We start from the raw sequence: 19,107 nt of genomic DNA on the forward strand, positions 1-19,107 counted from the left end.
GAGTTCCCAGCATATTGTGCTTCATTATAGTATCAGATGTGAGATCTATGCGAAACAGCGCATGAAGGGTGAAAATTACTACATTAGGTCGGTATAATGTTAACACTTGCACTACCTTTGCCACTTTCTGCTTTTCATGACAGTAGTGATAGCATGTCGAATGACAATGCCAGCCTTTTCCGTTTCCTTCTTGGTCAGGCCCGATGTAACGCAAACCTTCAGAGCCGGCTGAGGCTGCCATTCCTTTTCGAGATCTTTGGGTGCAAGTCCTAGCGCGCCCGGCATGGATTTGAGACGTGTGATGAGGACGCCGTTGTTGAGGCACTGTCGTAAGGTCAGCTTGGAAATCGTAAGGGACAGGCCGGGGCGGAGACTTACCTCGTCAACGCAGTCCTGGAGAAGAGCCTCTTGCTCCGCTCTCGACAGGTTCCGATCTTGGACGTGCTGATCTTTGAGGACGAGCAAAATGACGGGATTCTCGGGCGCACTGTTGGTGTGAACCCAATCGCTTCGAGGATCGAGCTGCGCACGTATGGCTGAAATGTTCTCTCGCAGTGTGGAAATGTGTCGGGGGTCCTCCTGGAGCATCGTCACAGTCTCGGATGCAGTAGTCGCCAAGAATGCCGGCAGAGCTGCAGAGAATGTGTAGGCGGCAGCACTAAGACGCTGATGTTCCACAATCTCCATGTTACCAGCACAGAAGCCACCACCACTCGACATTGCCCCGGCGAGACCTCCGATGATCATGTCCACGTTGGTAGGATCTACGTTTTGATGTTCTGTCACTCCCTTGCCGGAGCGTCCGAGAATGCCGTACGACCAAGTCTCGTCCAGGATAATGCGGAACTTGTACTTGAACTTCAGATCAATGAGCTTTGGCAGATTGACCATGTCTCCGATGTTCTCAAACAAGCCTTCCGTGACAATGAACCTCCTCGTAAGCGGCTTGCCTCGTCCTTGCTTCACGATTCGCTGCAACACTCGCTCCAGATCTTCCATGTCGTTGTGTTCGTACCAGTGAACAGTACTTCTTGAGATCTGTAGGCCTTTGCGGATGGGGTAGTTGACTGCCTTGTCTGCCACGATGATATCTCCTCTCTTACTGAATGCAGGAATGACACTGCTGATGGTCGAGAAACTCTGCGCATAGATGATCGCCGCCGGCATGCCAATGTGTGCCGCAATATCTGCCTCGCTCTTCATGTGCACATCCTGTGTCCCGTAGAAGCCCGGTGGTGAGCACGGCCCGACACCGTATGTCCGCACTGTAGTGACAGCCTTATTCATGAGGTCTTGGTTGCCAGCAAAGTTGTAGTGGTTGTAGCTCGCCAGGTTCGTCACCGTCCTGCCATTTGCGAGTTTTGCCTTGGGTCCTGCCATTCCCGTGATGACGGGGCTCTTCTCATTGGTAAGTCTCTCGAATTCAGTCTCTTCGCCGGCCAGCGGCTCAGGTGTCCAGTCTTCCACCAACTCGTCCACTTCATCTTCCGTCAGAGGCACGTTCTTCTTTCTCTTGGTGCTGTACGATGGCGCGAGCAGGTAGCGCACGGCGAAGATGAACAGGAACAGCTCGACTGCGCTACGGACAGGATCATTCTGATATGAGGACCGGATGTAGCGCACTACTATTGCTGATCCAGGTATTTGCTGTAAGTATGAGGCGGTGCTGTCGATGAAGGCGAGCGCTGAATCCGGCAGCTCGCCTTGTAGAGTCGCGAATGTCGAGTTCATCGTCAGGGGTATCGCGTGTGCTGGGTGTAGGTGTAGATGTTGTTGCGCTCCCGATCACTCGCGCATCGTTCGTATGGCGGCTAGGGTCCGTAGAGAGTCGTTTGCTGAGGTCGGCGCGCGAGATTCCGCGTTTCAAGATATCATCATCGAGAAAGGTTTGAGGTCGGAGGCGTCGGAGTCGCGAGTTGCTGCATTAGGGTTTTCTTGGCATGGAACATGTATAGAAAGAGCGTCTGTGTACTTGGGCGTCTTCGTGTATGATCTGTTCATGCTCCTGCACGATCAATGGCTCATCATCCATGCATGGTCTTCACCAGCCATGGACCTGATCAGGAGCTGCTACATCCAGCACTAGAGCCCATAAAGCCCCGCAAAGGCATTGCCTATGTCCTTGGCCGGACGGGAGTCCGGTGCGGAGGACTTCTCCCTCCCTGGCCATCCACCATGCCAGCCACATGGGCAAGAAATACGCTATGGTCCGATTTGACGCGCTTCCAAGCTTCCATTCTTGTTCCGAGGGCGATATGTCATGCACACGTCTACCGTTCGACCAGCCAAGCACCAACTGCCACAGCCGCGGACATGCCGGTCACAATCTTGGAAGAGTTGGCATTCCAGTCGTCGGCAGCGACGACAACCATGCCCCAAATTCTCCCCATACGTTTCCGTACGAACTTCTCCACTCAGCACATTGATAAGTCCCTCGAGCCAACGAGACTGAACATCTATCGCAGCTTTTGCCAACTCCAATCTTCAGCTTTCCAAGTTCACGCACGCACTTAACTCTAATCGCGTACCATGTCTCAGTTCGGCTATTCCACTCGCATTAGCGCGCCAACTTCGCGATCTCCGACGCGTAGTCCACGCCTCATCCTTCAGACCATCATTTCGCGTGTAGCGGCACCATCACGCAATACAACATGCTTTCACATTACGATAGCTACCTACGGATGCCAGCAACGCATTCATGCACCATTCACTATTGCAACTGCTCGTCGACCCCGTCGTGCCAGGTATCCTGCCTGTTGACAAGGATCACGCGTTCGCGTCACGCACGCGCCTCTCTTCTTTGCTGAAAGCTTTTTCTTCCAGCTTTTCTCGCCATTCACACGAATGCAAAGCTGCAAACCGCAGAAAGAAATTCCACCATAGACGTGGTCAAAGCGCAGAAATAAAAGTTCCGTGCACTTGTATGTCCGTCTCGCGACCAGCTCGCTGAGGACAGTAGTTGGGTATAAGTTGTCCGTCCAGAACCCGCGCAATCCAACAAATGAAATCAAGTACGCCAGGAAACAGAATCGCTCCGTGTATATTGTTGCATGTGGCACTATGCATGCCGTAGACTTGGTAGTCTCAAATAAAGTGTGCTCGGTGAGCACCATCGTGAATCGTATCGTAGCATGTCATGAATCTTGACATAAGGAAATTCGCATGTTGAAATCATGTTCGCAGCTCGCCCCCAAGATCCATTCCCAGACCATTGCTGCGAGTGCTGCGAGAAACACTCGGGCTGGTGACGGGAGGCACGAGCTTGTCAAAGTCCAGTCTGCGTCGAGCAGACGCGCCGGGCGTGCGACCTGCCACGGGCGTACGGTTCCATTGCCCTTGTGCAGGCGACGGAGTGACATTGATGAAGTCGCTAAAGTCAAACTTCATACCTGGTGTATTAGGACCGAAGCCGAGGAAGCCATTGCCGGTTGTTCCAGGTGTCATGTGTGAGGAGGGTAGAGGTGTCGACTTGCAGGGTGGGGTAGTCGGTGGCTGAATCACAGTCTTGGCGTTGGAAGCGCCGACGGCTGGGGAGGGAGATGTAGCGAGATACATGAGAAGGTCGGCCCCATCGTCGTCGGCCTTAGGTGTACGAGACCAGGAGACTTGATTGATGCTCCGTAGGCGTTGCTGTGGGGGTGGTGTGCGCGGAGGTGAAGATGTGATGCGGGTGGAAGCATTGATGCTGAAGCTGGTGATGGGCAGATCGGTATCATCATCCTCGCTGGACTGCGGCGACGGCGGATCGTCACTCTGCACCGAGCCCTCGGTGATGAAGGATAGTTGAGACACATGTGAGAGGTTGGTCGTTGTGGACTGGAAGCGTGCGTGCTTGGTGTGCTTGATAGGCGAAGACTCTGGAAGTCCCTCTCGCTTCTTCCATGTATCCTGTCGAGCAGCTGCGCCTCGTGTCCGTCGTCCTGTAGCAGTGCCTGACAGCGCATGCTGTTGTATGTTGGCGGACCTGATCCTCTTGAACCTAGAACCGCCGCCGGACCTGGGCAGGTCATCGGAGAACAGTGGTTCGGTGATCGGGGATGAGGCCAGGCCGTTGCTGGAATGCAGTCGACTGGAAGTCGTCGAGGCGGTATCTGAAATGGTATCATTGCTCGACGCAGGTCGTTTCCTCCTCATACGCTCTTCAACCCGAGGCTCGATGGCATCCAGGCTCAAATTCTGCCATCCATTCTGGATCTTGACATTGGCTAATGCAAGGCGGTCTTGCAGCGTTCGGGTCATCTGTTTGGCGACGACAAGTTAGCAATCGTCGATGAGGTCGCTCGCTTGCTCACCTTTGAGACTTGTACTCTGCGCATGACTTTAGTTGCGACATCTTCAGGCCGCTCGATTCCTGCTGTAGCCGCCATGTTGAAGTCTGTGATCAGCAGAGGGGCTCCAGACCAGCCGCAATGTCGCTCCGCTCAGCTGACGGATTCGGAGCAACGGTCGAGTCGGCTGATGGCAATGCAGTTTGTGCCTGCAGTCTGGTAACCAGGCTGTATGGTGAGCCTGAGCTGCTGCAAGGAGAGTAGCAGCGTAGGCCGGGTGCTGGGATGATCGACTTGGACGAATCGGCGATCCAGCGCTCGGAGGCTTGATGCAGATGCCTTTAAAGTTCGTCCGCATGGGCGACGAAGATATAGAAGGCGAGTACTATTGATTGTTGCGCCGTGAATTTCCAAATGGCGGACAGCGGAAGTGAAGAAAGAGAAAATCGCCGTGGCAGCGACGCTGTACAACGTGATGGCTTCGTTCATTCCTCGATCTCGGCCAGACCCAGACATTGAACAGAGGCAGCACCCGCCAAAGCCACGCGCCAACGCCTTCGCTAACGAATTGACGAGAGATCTGAACGTCATTTGAATAACGTACCTCGACCAGCCTAGCTATTTTGACACAACCCATCGTATTCTCCGTTTCTCCGCTTGCGTGAAGGACGACACTCTACACTTCTTTCGCAGTGTCTCAGGCAGCATCTGCGAGTATGGCGCTGCATGCCGCGCATACGCGCATCCATCCCCACTGCGCGGCCGTTTGCATCTGCACGGCTTCCTCCACTCTCACTGGCCAGTCTGCAGCGAGATAGGCTTTGAACTGTGTCAAATGGCAGAGGCTCGTCGCAAATGAACAACGGCTCGCCCACGAGCTGACGGATCTATGAAGGCGCGGACTGATAATAGTCTCCGGTGCATACAAAAGGGCGCCTGCTATCTTCTGCCTCTTCGTCGTCGTCGTCTCAACAGCATGCTGTGCTCCCCCAGATAAGCGCATCTCTGGTACGGATTGTCCTCGCATCGTGTCCCATGCGCCTAGCCGACGCGTCCAGTTGATGGCACTAGAGGGCGGGCCGAACTTGGATTTGAAGGCGTAGGAGCTATCGAAGGGAATTTTGCCAGAAGCTTGGTTGAAACATCTTGTTTCGTCCTGAACTGGAGTGGGTACTGCGCATGGCTTCCTTGGTTCAAGGATCGGAGCTGTAGGTAGTTGAGCTGCCAAACACCGTCCGAGTCCATACTACTACTGTCCGAGATCATCATTCACCACTCGCTTTGCCCTGCTTTGCTTTGCTTTGGATTGTCCTGCTGTTCTGCTGCTTCTTATCGCTGCTGAAATTGAACCTCGTACATCGACAGGGAAGCGGACAACTAGAGTTCTGCCATCGCCCGCCGTTTCCTGCACTGGCCTTGCAGGCTTGTCGTCATCGGCCGCTCCTCCTAACGATACCCGATTGCATCGGGAGAGTGTGGCCGCTCTCGCGCCCTCTCTGACACAACAACTTGCACACTACACCTCAGCAGGTGGGCGCGTTGGATCGCGGCCATGCCATCGTTCCTGAAGGATCACCTGAGCTTCAGACGGAGAAGCCGAGCGTCCATCAAAGAGCCGTCCAGTGCCAGCGCGAGTGGAAACAGCTCCGAGAATGGCAACGATGAGACCACGCAGATCCACGCGCTGAGCAAGTCGTCGTCGACGCTCGCCTCGTACGCCGAACCCAAGACCTCGCCGCCTACCACGCTGTCGTCGTCGAGATCTAACACGAACTTGTCCGTCCACGGCGCCAATGGCAAGGCTCCGCCAGTACCGGCGCGGCCGCGCATGCCCAGCTCGCAGAGCAATCGCTACAGCATCAGTGTAAGGAGACGAGACCAACGCCGGGGAAAACGGATCACAGTGGCTCACAACATTCGACATAGGGAATGCCCGCGCAGAACTGCGAACGACCAACACCGTCGACATCTCCATTGGCGCCACGCGTCTTATCAGTCTCGGACGGATCTTGGGTGAGGGCGCACGAGGAACATGCATGGGATGACCGGGCTGACAATGTGCATGCAGGTGCACCAAAAAGTGCTCCTCATTTTTGGCCAATGCGCGGAACCATCGCAACCCATTGATGGCACGCTGACCGTCTGCCACCACAACGACAACTTTCCTCCCATCTCCTGGCCTGTATGCGACTCACATTTCAAGGCCCTTGTCCACCTGCAGCCGGGACCCAACCGACTCCGCCTCGATTTCACATCGCCGAAGCTTCCCTCCACGAACTCATCGATCCCCGCGCATTCTTCATGGATCAATATCAATTTCCTTCCCCTCAATGCAGCACCGCCCATTCAGCTCTGCATCCTCGTCGCTAAGGATTCGCCTGAGACCTACGATGCGGTGCCAGAGCGCGTGCAAAAGGAGGGCAATGGCTTGTCAACAGCCGTCAGAAAGTTCAAAATGGCCGCATACCTATGGCAAGCATTCACAGCTGAACAGATGAACCGCAGTGGCTTCGGCAGAAGGTGCTACAGGTACGAAGAGGAATGGCAACCAGGAACATTGACATGGAAAGACATGGAAACCGGGCAAATGCGCAACGAGGCGCGGATTCACATCGTCCGCATGGATAAGACTGTCGCTGAAATCCAAGATCTCGATGTCGCCCAACAGCATGGACCCGCCCAAAGAAAGGGGGACTTGTACAAGTACGCCATGGATGCTGTAAAGAACTACTTTGGAACCAAGCCTGGACAGGTGCAATACATATCGGCCATGTTCCTCGATTCGCACTGGGACAAGCAAGCGGGTACTGTCAGGGGACATGCCGCGCTGGGAGGTGGCGATGGATCCGTCAAATTGGCCATTTTTGGTTCTCATTGTCTGCAATCGTACCCAGCACACTTGGAAGAGGTCGTGCCTGCGTTTTCGGATTGCACTAGGACTGACACCGATTACGTGGCAAACGACTGCAACGAAGGAGGCAGCAACTGGGAGGCAGCCAATATCGGTATTGGAGCGCACCTCCATGAGACCGGACATCTGCTGGGCTGCCCTCATCAGGAATCAGGTGTCATGCTGCGAGACTACACTACCCTGAACAGGACATTCTTGTGCAGAGAGCCGTACTCCACACGGACGAAGCAGCAAGGTCAAAGGCTATGTCTGCCAAAGGACGAATGCAGCTGGCACAGGCTTGACACATTGCGCTTCCGATTTCACCCCACATTTCAGCTACCCAATGACCCAGCCATGAATGCAGACAGGAGCGTGCAAGTATGGACAGTGGACAACAACAATGTTCTTGTCACTGCTGCTACCGGCGTTGCATGGATTGAGATTTATCCTGAGGGCGACGATCTGTGCCACCAATGGATCGAATACGTTGACCAGACTAGTGGCCCAGGCGGCGCCCCTCGACTCGTGACACTAACCGAAGATACCATACAAGCCCAATTGCCGAAGGAAAAGCGGAAACGAAAGATCAATCTCAAGGTTTTCAGCTGTGGAGGAGAAGAGCACGAGGTCAAGGACTTCTCACGACTCTGCTCAAAAGATGCAAAGATCAAGCTGCCAGATGGTCGACCAGGCTTCAAGAGCTCGAAGCTTGGGCACAGTCAAATGGATGGCTCGCAACCGCAGCAGCTCATACTCGGCAATTTCCAAAAGCAAGGAAAGTTTGACCAGAAGAAGCTTCTCATGACGATACGGGTGTACCATGGAGCCATGGTTGATGGGCTGGAGTTCTTCTACGAGGACGGAGTTAGCGAGCTATTCGGAAAGCGGGGCGGCAAGCCAGGTGGCAGTGACTTTTCACTCAACTTCCAGAGAGGAGAGCTACTTTTGGGGTTCTACGTTAGAGCAGGTGCTTGGATTGATGGAATACAGATCATGACAACAACCGGAAGACGCAGTGAGATATTCGGAAAAGCGACGGGGGGTTCTGGGTGAGTTTCTGGAAGCGACGCTTGCTGCAGGCTGATACTAATAATGCCACATGCAGACATACATTGATTCCACCTAGGGGCTACAACATTGCCGGCATTTACGGGAGCTGCGCACAGTGGCTGGACGGTTTCGGGCTAATCATCTCCAAGTGAGAGATGACGAACCGCGGGAGGTTTGATTGCATAAAACTTGCACAACCGCATTTGATTGGCATACGCCGGATGGCAGTCTCCCAGACCACTTGGCAACGACAGCAGGCTTGTACGTTTACAGCCTCATCCTTTCTAAGTGCGCATCAGTTTGACCCAAACGATTCAGCCATGCGCAGAGGACATGGCTCCGCAGCATTCTTGCATTTCCAATATACACTCAAAGCATTACACATAATCTCTGCCAATTGGCAGCAGGACTGCATACATTGAAACGGCCGGCAGGAAGGCAGAGTGGGCGATTGGCAGGACGTCCGAGGGGCGTCAGAATGGCTCGCAGAGCCGGAATTGGAGGACACATTCGACAATTTCTTCTTCGACGACATATTTGTTCGGAGAGGGAGTGCAAAGCAGTAAAGCTATTGTATTGGCCTGACTGGCCTTTCTGTAGGAAACTAATGTATTGGCCGACCTCAGGCTCGCTTTGCGAGATTCCAGCAGGCACAAGAAATGATGAGACTGGTGTAATAGTCCAATTTGTGCTGACTTGGATGAGCGAGACAGCATTGAGCTTAATAAAATACTGGAGACACAGTTTTCCCACTCTCTGGCGGGCTCCTTGGAGCTGCCGAAAACGTCAACATCTCTGGACACAGCGCGTCCCTACCTGCGGCTCATCAGAGGTAACAACAACAAGTCAAACAAGGCAGGCGTCTGCGGCATGTCGAAAATCGTTGGCGGCTTCCACGTGCATACGAGTACAGACGCTAATGTACATGCTTTCTCAGAAAAGGGCCATACTCGTACTTTGAGTTCACTAGCGGCTTCCACAACCAGACGTCTCAGGTCGGATTTTGTACCACTTTCGAGACTGTAGTACTTGCATTCCTGTATATCTCACGCTGATCCATCTGCGGCATTGCGTCCTTTGACATAACTGCCTAAACGAAGAACGCACCACAACATGTTGGAGCTATTGCTGATCGCAAGAACTGTGGTGATGACTCAAGGGCGCCAGATGAATCCTACAGCGGACGGAGTGGCCCAAAGCGAGATGATCTGTGGCGTTATGGCTGAACACATCTTCCCCATATGGCAAGTGGATGGGAACTGATAATAGTGGGCGACACCCAGCTCGCAACGCCAGTGCGCAGCAGCTGCAGTTGTCCTTCTTTTCATTATCTATTTTCCTATACTGCTTGTGGTGGACATTCGCGCAACAATCATGCCTAACTTCAAAGCTGCCAGGCTACTGGCTTGTTTGTCACTCCTTTCATATGCAGCAGCACTTCCAAAGGTGAGCGTAGGCGCGGAGCAGAGCCTTGTGACAAGCTAATGGAGACAAGGAAAACTGCTCGACGAAGAGTACGACTACCACAATAAAATCCACTACAACGAGCTGCACGAAAACCTACTCTTCTGCCAGAGGTGGCTATCCTCCGAGCTACCCAACTGGCGGTGCTTCTGTTCCATATCCGACTCACAACGACCCTGGCAATTACCCAACCAATCCGCCGCCAGAAGGTTATCCTGGCATCTGTCCGGAAAAGACTGTGACTACGACCTACGGAGAAGTGGTCACCGTTACGGTCACGACTGAGCACCCATATGGCGAAGGTTGCACATCCACCGAAAAAGCCACGGGTGATTGTCCTAGCACCACTGTCCTAGCCACCGAAACTGCTCCCGCCGAGACCAGTATTGTAACAGAGACTCCTCCTGTGGTCACTGTAATCGACTCAACTGTCACGCCGCCAGTTGTGACAGTCACAACTACCCTTGCTGGCCCGATCGAGAAGCGTGATTATCCGACTTGCACTGGAGGTCGCACAAAGACGGTCACAGTAGGCGGTTATGGAAATACGAAGACCGTGACCGACTACTATGGAGGCGAATGCGAAACCGTCACCGAACCATTCAGTTGTGCCTCCCCAACGGCGACCAGCATCACGACCGTGACTGCCGAGCCATCAACAGTCACTTCGACTCTAGAGGCTTCAACTACCTCTGTTACGACCACGCTCACCCCAAGCATGGTAACAGCAACCGCCATCCCAACAACCACATTCAATGTCCTCCGTGCGACTGGCGTAGTATCAATAGACCCCGAAGACGACGCAGAAAATGCCATCGTGAACAGCAACAACATGTACGCCCGCCTTGTACTCATCCCCGGCACTGCCACAAGAGGCCGGGACCGCCTCATAACCTTCGATGTCGCCCCAACATCTCCCGAACTTGCCTCCCAGTTCACCCTCACAGGAACCGACCTCCTTGGCACAGCCAACGACGGCGAAGTCGTAAACTGGATCGCAAACACATATTACTACGACATCAGCAACATCATCTACTTCTCCTCCTCTGCAGATCCATCCGATGCGACATATGGTTACCCAGCTATGACATGCTCTGTCAATGCCGACACGAATCTATTATCTTGCTTCAACGGCGATCCGACTGAGGGAGACGACTTTTCGTTGAAAGACAAATTCACACTGTGTACGGGTGGCTCATACTCTGGATTCAACCCGAATGGAAATCTTTACATTACTGTCAGTCCGGAAGGACAAGCTTGTACGCCTGTGACGATATACTTTGAGCAGGTGATTTTGTATCAGATCATTCCGCCTACGCCGACGCCATCGGGTGGGAATGGGGAGACGCCGACTGAGGGTGGACAGCCGCCTGAGATTTCTTAAAGTGAGACGTTGAAGACGGAATGTGAACTATGCTGATCTGCGGCATCCGGTAAGCATGTTGCCAGCGTTCAGGGCGGCATTCGATGGCACACGCTGGAACGGAGCTGTGCATATGAAGCCGGCAGCGATGCCATTCTGAGTTGGTAGTTTCTGGGAGTGAGAATAGATGGCGCGATCGATATTTGATTTTCGCTATATCCATACTGTGCAGTTTTTCCAGTGTTTTGGTGTTCATTACAAGTTCAGCTAATGTACAATGGGTCTTCCCTATGTTGTTCTCATCTGTAGTCTCTCTCACACAGACGCATGAGATCGACGAAACCATGGACCAAGCTCGAGCCACTCCATAGAGCTTGCTTCCAGTGTCTGAACGGCCTTGTGGAGTTGTGGCCAGGCGCGGCATGTTTGTGATCCAGGAACCTGATGCCCAAGCTCGCAGACCAGACCGGAGCATGCGTACGGTTTACTGAGACATCCGCGTGTACGTCTTGGAGACGCGGCCGCGGGCCTGGAGACTTAGACACCAGCCTCTTCGGGCTTGACATCCAGGTTCCAATCGATTACCCCTTCCTCGCCATATCTCTCCTTCAACCACTTATTTGCTGCCTTGAAATGCCCGCAATCCAAGAACCCTTTATGCGCAGATAAGGGACTTGGGTGCACGCTCTTCAGCACCAGATGCTTCGAACTATTGATTGCCTTGCAACGCTCTTGCGCCGGCTTTCCCCAAGCGAGGAATACGACTCCGCGGGTCCGTCGCTTGGCAACCTCGTCGATGACTTTCTGCGTGAATCTCTCCCAGCCCTTCTTCGAGTGACTGTTGGCTTCGTGTACGCGAACAGTGAGACAGGTGTTCAGCATTAGAACTCCGCGATCAGCCCACGGCGTGAGAAGTCCGCCGTTCTTCGGTGGTGGAGTGAAATCGGGGTAGTCCTTCTTCAGAGCAATGTACATATTCTTCAAACTTGGAGGTGCCGGAGTCGGTGGACGGACAGAAAAGCAAAGTCCGTGTGCCTGGTTGATATTGTGGTAGGGATCCTGGCCCAAGATGACAGCTTTGACACTCTGTAAAGGAGTATGTCTTGACCTGTTGAGAGGTCAGAAATCTGGGTCTTGCTCGCTCGTCCCCCATTCAGCCGAAGTGCTGGCTGTAGGGTATGTGTGTGTAATGGTAATACCAGCTGTAAACGTCTTCGCTCGGTGGAAAGACCTTCTTTCCCGATTCGACTTCTTGCTTGAGAAATCTCTTCAGATCCAGGAACTCTTTGCTTGTGACTTCGTCCTTGAGCACGCCTAGCCAGCTCTCGTGAAGCGTTTCAATCTCGAGCTTGAGGAGTGCTTTCTGCTCATCGGTGAGCTTTGCTAGCCAGGCTTCTTTGTCGAATTTCGGGTCTACGGTCGCCGGGGCTGTGGCAGACGTGCTCGGATGGTCTGGGTTGGTGGAGGATGTTGCACCATTGGGCTTGGGCTGGCCGAAGAACGCGGTGATGGAGCCATTGGCCTTGGGTTTCTTGACGGCGTCGATGGCCGCGTCGGCTGCTTTTCGCTTCAGGGCCATGCTGGGTGCTCTTGTGGCTGATCTGCTGTGTGACGGTGGTGAGATGGAAGACTGGACGCGTCGTGGTCGTGGACGTGTCGTGAGGGGTCCGAGGGTCTGGAAGCTGCCTTCGGCCCATCGGAAATTCCGGGAGGTCGACTCCAACAATTGACCAACACTAGTTATTCGAAGAGTTACCTCGACAGCCTCTATTTCTATCGGTGTATTTCACAGCATCTATATCTCTATATTTATACTCGAACGAAGACCCGAGTCAGACCTTCTGATACAACAGCTTCCCGGCTTTCCCTCTCTTCGCATGCCAGACTTCAAGCCTCTCGCTGCTATCCTGCTCGTCGCCTCTCAGCTCTGTGCACCATCCTCTGATAGCCTCAGCTTCATCCTTGGTGAAACTCATTCGGAACCACTTCTGCAGGGCCGCAAGTCGCTCTGCTTCTGTCGTACATTCCTGCACAATCTCCGTTTTGCTGCCAAGGTTCTCCTTGATCACCCCATTCACGAGCATTCGCTTCCCATAGATTTCTTGCTCCTCCTCATTTCCATCTTTAGGTCGACGCATGAAGCTCACGATGATGCAGGTGAAAGTCTGGAAGCTTTCCGGATGCGACCCCGTATACCAATTGATATTGTGAAAATCAGCTTCCGTTGCCTCCGTCTCGCTAAATGCGTAGAATGCATTCCATTCTTGCTCTGGTCCGTTGCGGTACTGGTATATCCACTGCTTCGTCTCCTCCGTTCGGTGAATTTGTGTCGGGATATGGTCGTGGAACAGGCGTATCTCCTGTGATCCCAGATTGACCTGAGGCTTGTCATGTACAAGCTGTATTGGAGCAGTGGCTCCATCGCCACCGAAGCCGACATCGACGGACCATTTCGTGCCATCAGACAGAGTGACGAGGTTCACAAGATGCACCCAGCCGCTGTAGTTGCCTTGAGGTATGCCATCGACACGATAGCGAATCCTGACTGCAGCTAGATATGCCGGAAATCCGAGAGCACGGAGGATGTGATTGTGGAAGATCGAATTCTCCATACAGTAGCCTCCACGTCCGCGGCCATTGGTGACTGTCTTCTCGTAGGTGAGCTGCGGATCAATCGTGATCGTGTGAGTCGGATTGTAATGCAGACTGAGATTTTCGTATGGTATCGATGATATTGCATGGATATGCAGTTGTCTCAGGAGGTATAAATCTGCTGCTGCATTTCCACTGAATCTCTGTTGTCGTAGACTTGGTGGAAGGTTGATGTAAGAAAGATATTGTGCAATCTGATCTTCACTGAACACGGAAGGAGCGGCCATGACGATCTCGAGACCGTACGTATCTCAATCTGTAGTGTGGTAGTAACCTTTCTTAGTATACTTTCGAGGTTCTGGGTAGATCACGAAGCTCTTGAGTGACTGTTTAGGGCGTGAGCATTGCGTGACTCAACTTTCCCTCGGTCAAGTGCTCAAACGGTATAGTACACCGGCCCGATGTACGTTTTCATTCTGCTTTCAACGTTGTACACCCAGTTGCCATGCATGGTCTCCAGTTGAGTGACTCCGTCGCATTGACAATTTTTCCTGAACAACTCAATACGACCGCCGATGTCGGAAGTTTGCACAAGGTGCACCGGCGGCTGATGATTCTTTCCACGAGAGTGTTGCTCTTGCTCTTGCGAATCACAATGCCACACTCTTCATGCTACATCCTTTCCATCGATGTCACATGCGGCACACATTGACTCTGTCCTCATAGTGACTGGTACGCCCGCAGACAAGGCGCAGTCCATCATTTGCTGGCATCTGCACAGCAGAAACGTGTTGGTACATTCGAGTTAGCCACAAGAACCCATTTGACAGACGCTCTTAAGCCATTTTCTTGGTGCGCATGCTTTTCACAGAACAATAGACGTACATGTGGCTCAGCTTACACCCTCAACGGCAACGGCAACAAGCGACCTTGTGTCCTGTGACGGTCGTAAGCGATTGCTGACGTGATAGAAAGCAAGTACATCCAGGGCTGCAGTCAGTGCATAGCGCCATGGTGTGGCAGCAGCAGCTGTGGGGCCACTGCAAGTAGGTGTTTGGGGCGTAGCTGATTGAGCAAGTGGCTTCGCTGAGCATCGGCCTTCGCTTTTAGTGAAGCAGCCTAGAACTGACATCTCGGAGGGAGCTGGTGTTCTCAACTCCCACCAATTTCCCAGAATGTTCCGTACAAGCATGAAAACACTCGAGCACACGCCGTTGAAGGAACCTGCTCAGGGTTTGTACGAGATAAGAGTCCTCACCCTGTGGAAAGGCCACTGTGGCGACCAAATCCACATCGAGCTCACAAAGCAGACGTTCACGGAAGGTTCGAAACCAGAGGACATTTCGCCTGGTCAGCGATGGGAAGCTCTCTCCTATACATGGGGCGATGAGAGCCAGCCTCATCATGAGATATTTGTATACACTGACAATGAAGTCGCAAGTTTGGAAATCAGGGCGAACCTTCACGTAGCCTTACAACAGCTACGGGACGCAAATGTCGATAGAAGGCTGTGGATAGACGCCATATGCATGGACCAAAGCGACACGCAGCAGTCAAGGATGGAGAAAGCCTGGCAGATACCGATCATGCACGACATTTACCACGCTGCAGCGAGCACCATCATCTGGCTGGGCGAAGCCTATGAAGATAGCGACCTCGCCATAGAATTCTTGAAGGACCTCGGACGCTCATTTATTTTCGATCCTATCACATATGAGGCACGAGTGCACGAAAACGCTCCGAAACATGTTATACAGCTCCACGCAGATTGGCCCAACTTTGCCTGGAACTCGCCAGAGCACAAGGCCATTTGCGCGCTGTTCGCCAGAAACTGGTTCGGTCGAGTCTGGACACGTCAGGAAGCTTTTGCTGCATCCGACTCTAGCTCTGTCCTATGCGGATCGAGTAGCATACAACTGGCAGATTTCCGCAACGCGGTTCAGTACCTAGCAGTGCGAGGTCTGGATGTCCGAAGCCGCACACATGCAGCGGACCTTGCTCGACTGACTCTTGTGTTGGCTGTGGTGCAGCAAGCATATGCCACTATCTTCACGATCGTGGATCTCGTTCGTGCTGGCGAGTGCTTCAGACCGCAAGACAAGATCTACGGCTGTTTGGGGATGATAAAAATTGCATGTGGTCCACGATTTGTGTCGACGGTCCCAACCAATTACCCTCACGAACTGGAATTATTCCAAACGTTCTTCTTGCGATACCTCGAACAGTTTGGCACGATCAGACTCCTTCGTGACGCGGGGCTCTGTCAACGCTCCGATCTTGGTGGCCCCTCGTGGGTTCCAGATTGGCTGAAGGACTTTGCCAAACTGGATCTAAGTTTGGAGTGTGCAGCATCGCATGGGATGCGAGCAGAAGCAGAGTTCATGGGGTCTGGCATCCTACGAGTAAAAGGCTGCTTTGCAGACGAGATCAATGAAGTCGAATGTCTGCGGCTCGTCAAGGACTTGTCTTCTGACAATTTCAATGAAGCATATGCAGAGCTGTCGCGTCTCATGCGGCGACATCTCGATGCCGAGAATGTAGACCAGATGCATGGATTTGTGAGGGCACTGACTTGCCCGCTGAATGCGCTTCGCGTGCCAATCGAGCGCTTGGATGGCAAGAGAAGAGACATTTACGAATTGGCGAAAGCGGCAATGCATCCCGAAAGATTTCAGCACGATCTTTCCAGCCGACTGAGAGAGCCCGGATCACTCAACGACTTCCAGAGTTGTATACGCTTCTTCATGCAGTGCCAGCTGCCCTTTGTGTTCACCGAGAAAGGCAAAGCTGGAATAGGTGCAGATGGCACGCAGCCTGGAGACCTAGTCGTTGCGTTACTCGGAAGCACAAACCTGTCCCTGTTACGACCAACAGAGAGAGATGCGGCATCGCACCAACAACACCATCAGCTCGTTGGTTTCTGTTCCATGCATGGCTACAATTGGGGCGAGACTTTGCTGGGGCCGCTGCCAGAAGGCGTCACTGTGGTGCCTCGTCTCAATCAAGAACGCGGAGTATACAACCCGCACTACTTCGATGCCAGCACCGGGCAAGCCAGCTTTTGGGATCCTAGAATCGATTGGGAAATATTAACACCCAGGCCAGATGAGCCAGCTTGGACTATCAATGCACCTCCTGGCGAACCGAGGAGGAAAGTGCCAAATTCTGAATATTTCCTGTCGCAGCACACTGCCAAACTGGTCGATATTTACTTGGAGTAGCTCTGATTGTGGAGCTGAATGTGGAGAGCGGCAGTGATGAACGATGAAAGAAAATCGATTCTGCCAGTCGATAACTTGTTGCATCACTCGATGAATGATGTTGAAGCTCGACAATAATCGGGACCTTGAAGTTGAAAATGGTGAAGGATTGCTCCGAGGCTAGAATTCCTAGTTGACCAAACATCGAGCCTCAGCTGAGCTTAAATGCGCCACAGCGGCACAGAGCGGACCTCTGGTTCCCTTTGCACGTGGATTTGTTCTTCTAATCCTCAAGCCTGGAAGTTTGTATTCACTTGTTTTGAAAATGTAATCGCTGGTGACATCCTATTGAGGTTTCACGATGGACGAAGATGGTGTCGAGGATGTGCCAGCCTTGGCGGAACTCGCAAGGCGTAATACGCCAACACGAATCATGATAGCGGGCGACTCCATTACCCACGGACAAGAAGGAGATTACACCTGGAGATATCGTCTTTGGGAATGGTTGACTAGGCAGAATGTTGTATTCGATTTTGTGGGGCCATACACCGGTTTGCGGCATTCCAAACCCTCTCCTCATTGTCAACTAACATGTGCGACAGGAGTTGACACACCGCTGGAAGCCAGACCTCCGCAACCTCCCCAGCCGACTGAGATCACAAGTCATCCATTTTGGGAAGACCCCAACTATCCTGGAACTGGAACGCATCGGATCGAATGGGGCTACACAGAAGACGCAGCCAAGAATTTCGATGCTGACCACTTTGCCACGAGCGGCTACAAAGTTGAGCTTGCCGGCTCAGTTATATACGATCGCGTGCGAGAATACTCTCCGGACGTACTTCTTGTGCTAATGGGTTATAACGACCTGGCCTGGAGTTGTGGTAATTGGGTTGGTTTCTCTTGTCTCGACATCGATCTACCGCAAAGGGTTCTGGCGCATACCAAAAAGTTCATTGACGAGGCCAGAAGAGCGAACCCAAGCATTAAGCTGGCCATTGGCAATGTTGTGCATCGTACCATGATCAGAGACGATATTGTCCGGAACACCGTGTCGTACAATAATATGCTCAGCGAGACACTACCCAAGTGGACCACAGCTGAGTCGCCGGCCTACCTCGTGGACGTCGCAAGTGAATATTCTTGCGGACCAGACCGACCATGCCCTGGCGCATTCGATGGATTACATCCCAGTATGCTTGGAGAATACGAAATCGCGCGAGCGTTCTCAAAAGTCATGATTGAGAACCTCAGAATTGGGGAGGACCATTCACTCATCACAATACCCAATGTTTCGACGCTTCCTCAGAAAGACTTGTCCCCGCCAGCGAATATCAGAGCCGAGGGCTCACCGACGGGCATCAAATTGACGTGGGATCGTCGATATGGGATCGTTATGTATGAGTCTGGATGGCGGGAGCAGGGGACGACGGAATGGATGGTGCTCAAGCAGCCCAGAAACCGGACAGATCTGATCCTGTCCGAGTCCGGTCTGAAGTACGAATTCCGACTGCGGGCATGCTATGGCTTGGAGTGTAACAGCAAGTGGTCAGATGTTGTCACAGCCACATCAAATAGAGCAACTGCGCCCCCACCCAAAGCCATACGAACAGTCGCTACCGAAACTGGGTTCGATGTGAGCTGGTCACCTCCGCTTGATGCGAACAAGTGGAATATCACGCAGTATGAAATCGGCTTCGGAGTTCCAGGAGCCTTGTTCTACAACTCCACCGGCTCTTTGGGTTTGAAAGGAAGCTTCACCGGATTGATTAAAGGAGGAACATACACAATCCGGGCGGCTACCTGGACGGACCCCGAGGGCGGCAGCCTATACGCGTACGGTCGGCCTATCCTGGTTGGAGGTGGCGTTCCTCACACACCATCGTCGCTGAAGTTGATGGCAGTAAATGACACAAGTATTCGTGCTACTTGGCAAGCATCCCAAGGTGCCGCAGGATATGTGCTCGCTCTCCATAAGCCAGGTGGGAGGTCAAGCTCCATCAGGAAGGACTCTATAATCGCACATGGCCCTCTACAAGATTTGAGCGTTCCCAGCTTATTGCGCAATCGAATTGAGGTCTGCGCGATGGCTGTGAACGGCGTTCTCGAGTCAGAGTCGACTTGTGCGTTAATAGGACAGCCTGGATTCGAGATGTATCCGGACGAAAACGGGAGAAATTTGCTCTATCCGAGCATGCTTTTCGCGGCAGTATTCATGATTACGACGTACATGCTCTGGCGCAGAGTCAGGAGGAGAAAAGGGCGGTATAGTTGACG

General features: G+C 52.9%; 8 protein-coding genes across 8 annotated transcripts; 4 read left to right on the forward strand and 4 right to left on the reverse strand.

The window, feature by feature from the left end:
• Window positions 1-111: 111 nt before the first annotated feature.
• On the reverse strand, window positions 112-1,731 carry CKM354_000168800 (uncharacterized protein; the record flags this gene model as incomplete). The annotated part of the gene is made up of 2 exons (XM_044796819.1): window positions 112-324; window positions 379-1,731. The coding sequence occupies 2 exons, from the start codon at window positions 1,729-1,731 to the stop codon at window positions 112-114; spliced, it is 1,566 nt and encodes a 521-aa protein (XP_044652754.1).
• Window positions 1,732-3,171: 1,440 nt separating this feature from the next.
• CKM354_000168900 (uncharacterized protein) lies at window positions 3,172-4,367 on the reverse strand (the record flags this gene model as incomplete). Its single annotated transcript, XM_044796820.1, has 2 exons — window positions 3,172-4,239; window positions 4,293-4,367. The coding sequence occupies 2 exons, from the start codon at window positions 4,365-4,367 to the stop codon at window positions 3,172-3,174; spliced, it is 1,143 nt and encodes a 380-aa protein (XP_044652755.1).
• Window positions 4,368-5,820: 1,453 nt separating this feature from the next.
• Window positions 5,821-8,363, forward strand: CKM354_000169000 (uncharacterized protein; the record flags this gene model as incomplete). The annotated part of the gene is made up of 4 exons (XM_044796821.1): window positions 5,821-6,132; window positions 6,195-6,281; window positions 6,337-8,210; window positions 8,267-8,363. 4 exons carry the CDS (start codon window positions 5,821-5,823, stop codon window positions 8,361-8,363), a joined length of 2,370 nt encoding a protein of 789 aa, XP_044652756.1.
• Window positions 8,364-9,585: 1,222 nt separating this feature from the next.
• Window positions 9,586-11,059, forward strand: CKM354_000169100 (uncharacterized protein; the record flags this gene model as incomplete). The annotated part of the gene is made up of 2 exons (XM_044796822.1): window positions 9,586-9,657; window positions 9,707-11,059. 2 exons carry the CDS (start codon window positions 9,586-9,588, stop codon window positions 11,057-11,059), a joined length of 1,425 nt encoding a protein of 474 aa, XP_044652757.1.
• Window positions 11,060-11,575: 516 nt separating this feature from the next.
• CKM354_000169200 (uracil-DNA glycosylase) lies at window positions 11,576-12,617 on the reverse strand (the record flags this gene model as incomplete). Its single annotated transcript, XM_044796823.1, has 2 exons — window positions 11,576-12,146; window positions 12,238-12,617. The coding sequence occupies 2 exons, from the start codon at window positions 12,615-12,617 to the stop codon at window positions 11,576-11,578; spliced, it is 951 nt and encodes a 316-aa protein (XP_044652758.1).
• A 253-nt stretch (window positions 12,618-12,870) lies between these two features.
• Window positions 12,871-13,917, reverse strand: CKM354_000169300 (uncharacterized protein; the record flags this gene model as incomplete). The annotated part of the gene is made up of 1 exon (XM_044796824.1): window positions 12,871-13,917. One exon carries the CDS (start codon window positions 13,915-13,917, stop codon window positions 12,871-12,873), a length of 1,047 nt encoding a protein of 348 aa, XP_044652759.1.
• A 903-nt stretch (window positions 13,918-14,820) lies between these two features.
• CKM354_000169400 (uncharacterized protein) lies at window positions 14,821-16,851 on the forward strand (the record flags this gene model as incomplete). Its single annotated transcript, XM_044796825.1, has 1 exon — window positions 14,821-16,851. The coding sequence occupies one exon, from the start codon at window positions 14,821-14,823 to the stop codon at window positions 16,849-16,851; it is 2,031 nt and encodes a 676-aa protein (XP_044652760.1).
• Window positions 16,852-17,191: 340 nt separating this feature from the next.
• Window positions 17,192-19,105, forward strand: CKM354_000169500 (uncharacterized protein; the record flags this gene model as incomplete). Its single annotated transcript, XM_044796826.1, has 2 exons — window positions 17,192-17,381; window positions 17,433-19,105. 2 exons carry the CDS (start codon window positions 17,192-17,194, stop codon window positions 19,103-19,105), a joined length of 1,863 nt encoding a protein of 620 aa, XP_044652761.1.
• Window positions 19,106-19,107: the final 2 nt, after the last annotated feature.

This window comes from Cercospora kikuchii (assembly GCF_019650295.1).
Source record: "Cercospora kikuchii DNA, contig_00001, whole genome shotgun sequence".
In the NCBI taxonomy this organism is placed as follows: Eukaryota; Fungi; Ascomycota; class Dothideomycetes; order Mycosphaerellales; family Mycosphaerellaceae; genus Cercospora; species Cercospora kikuchii.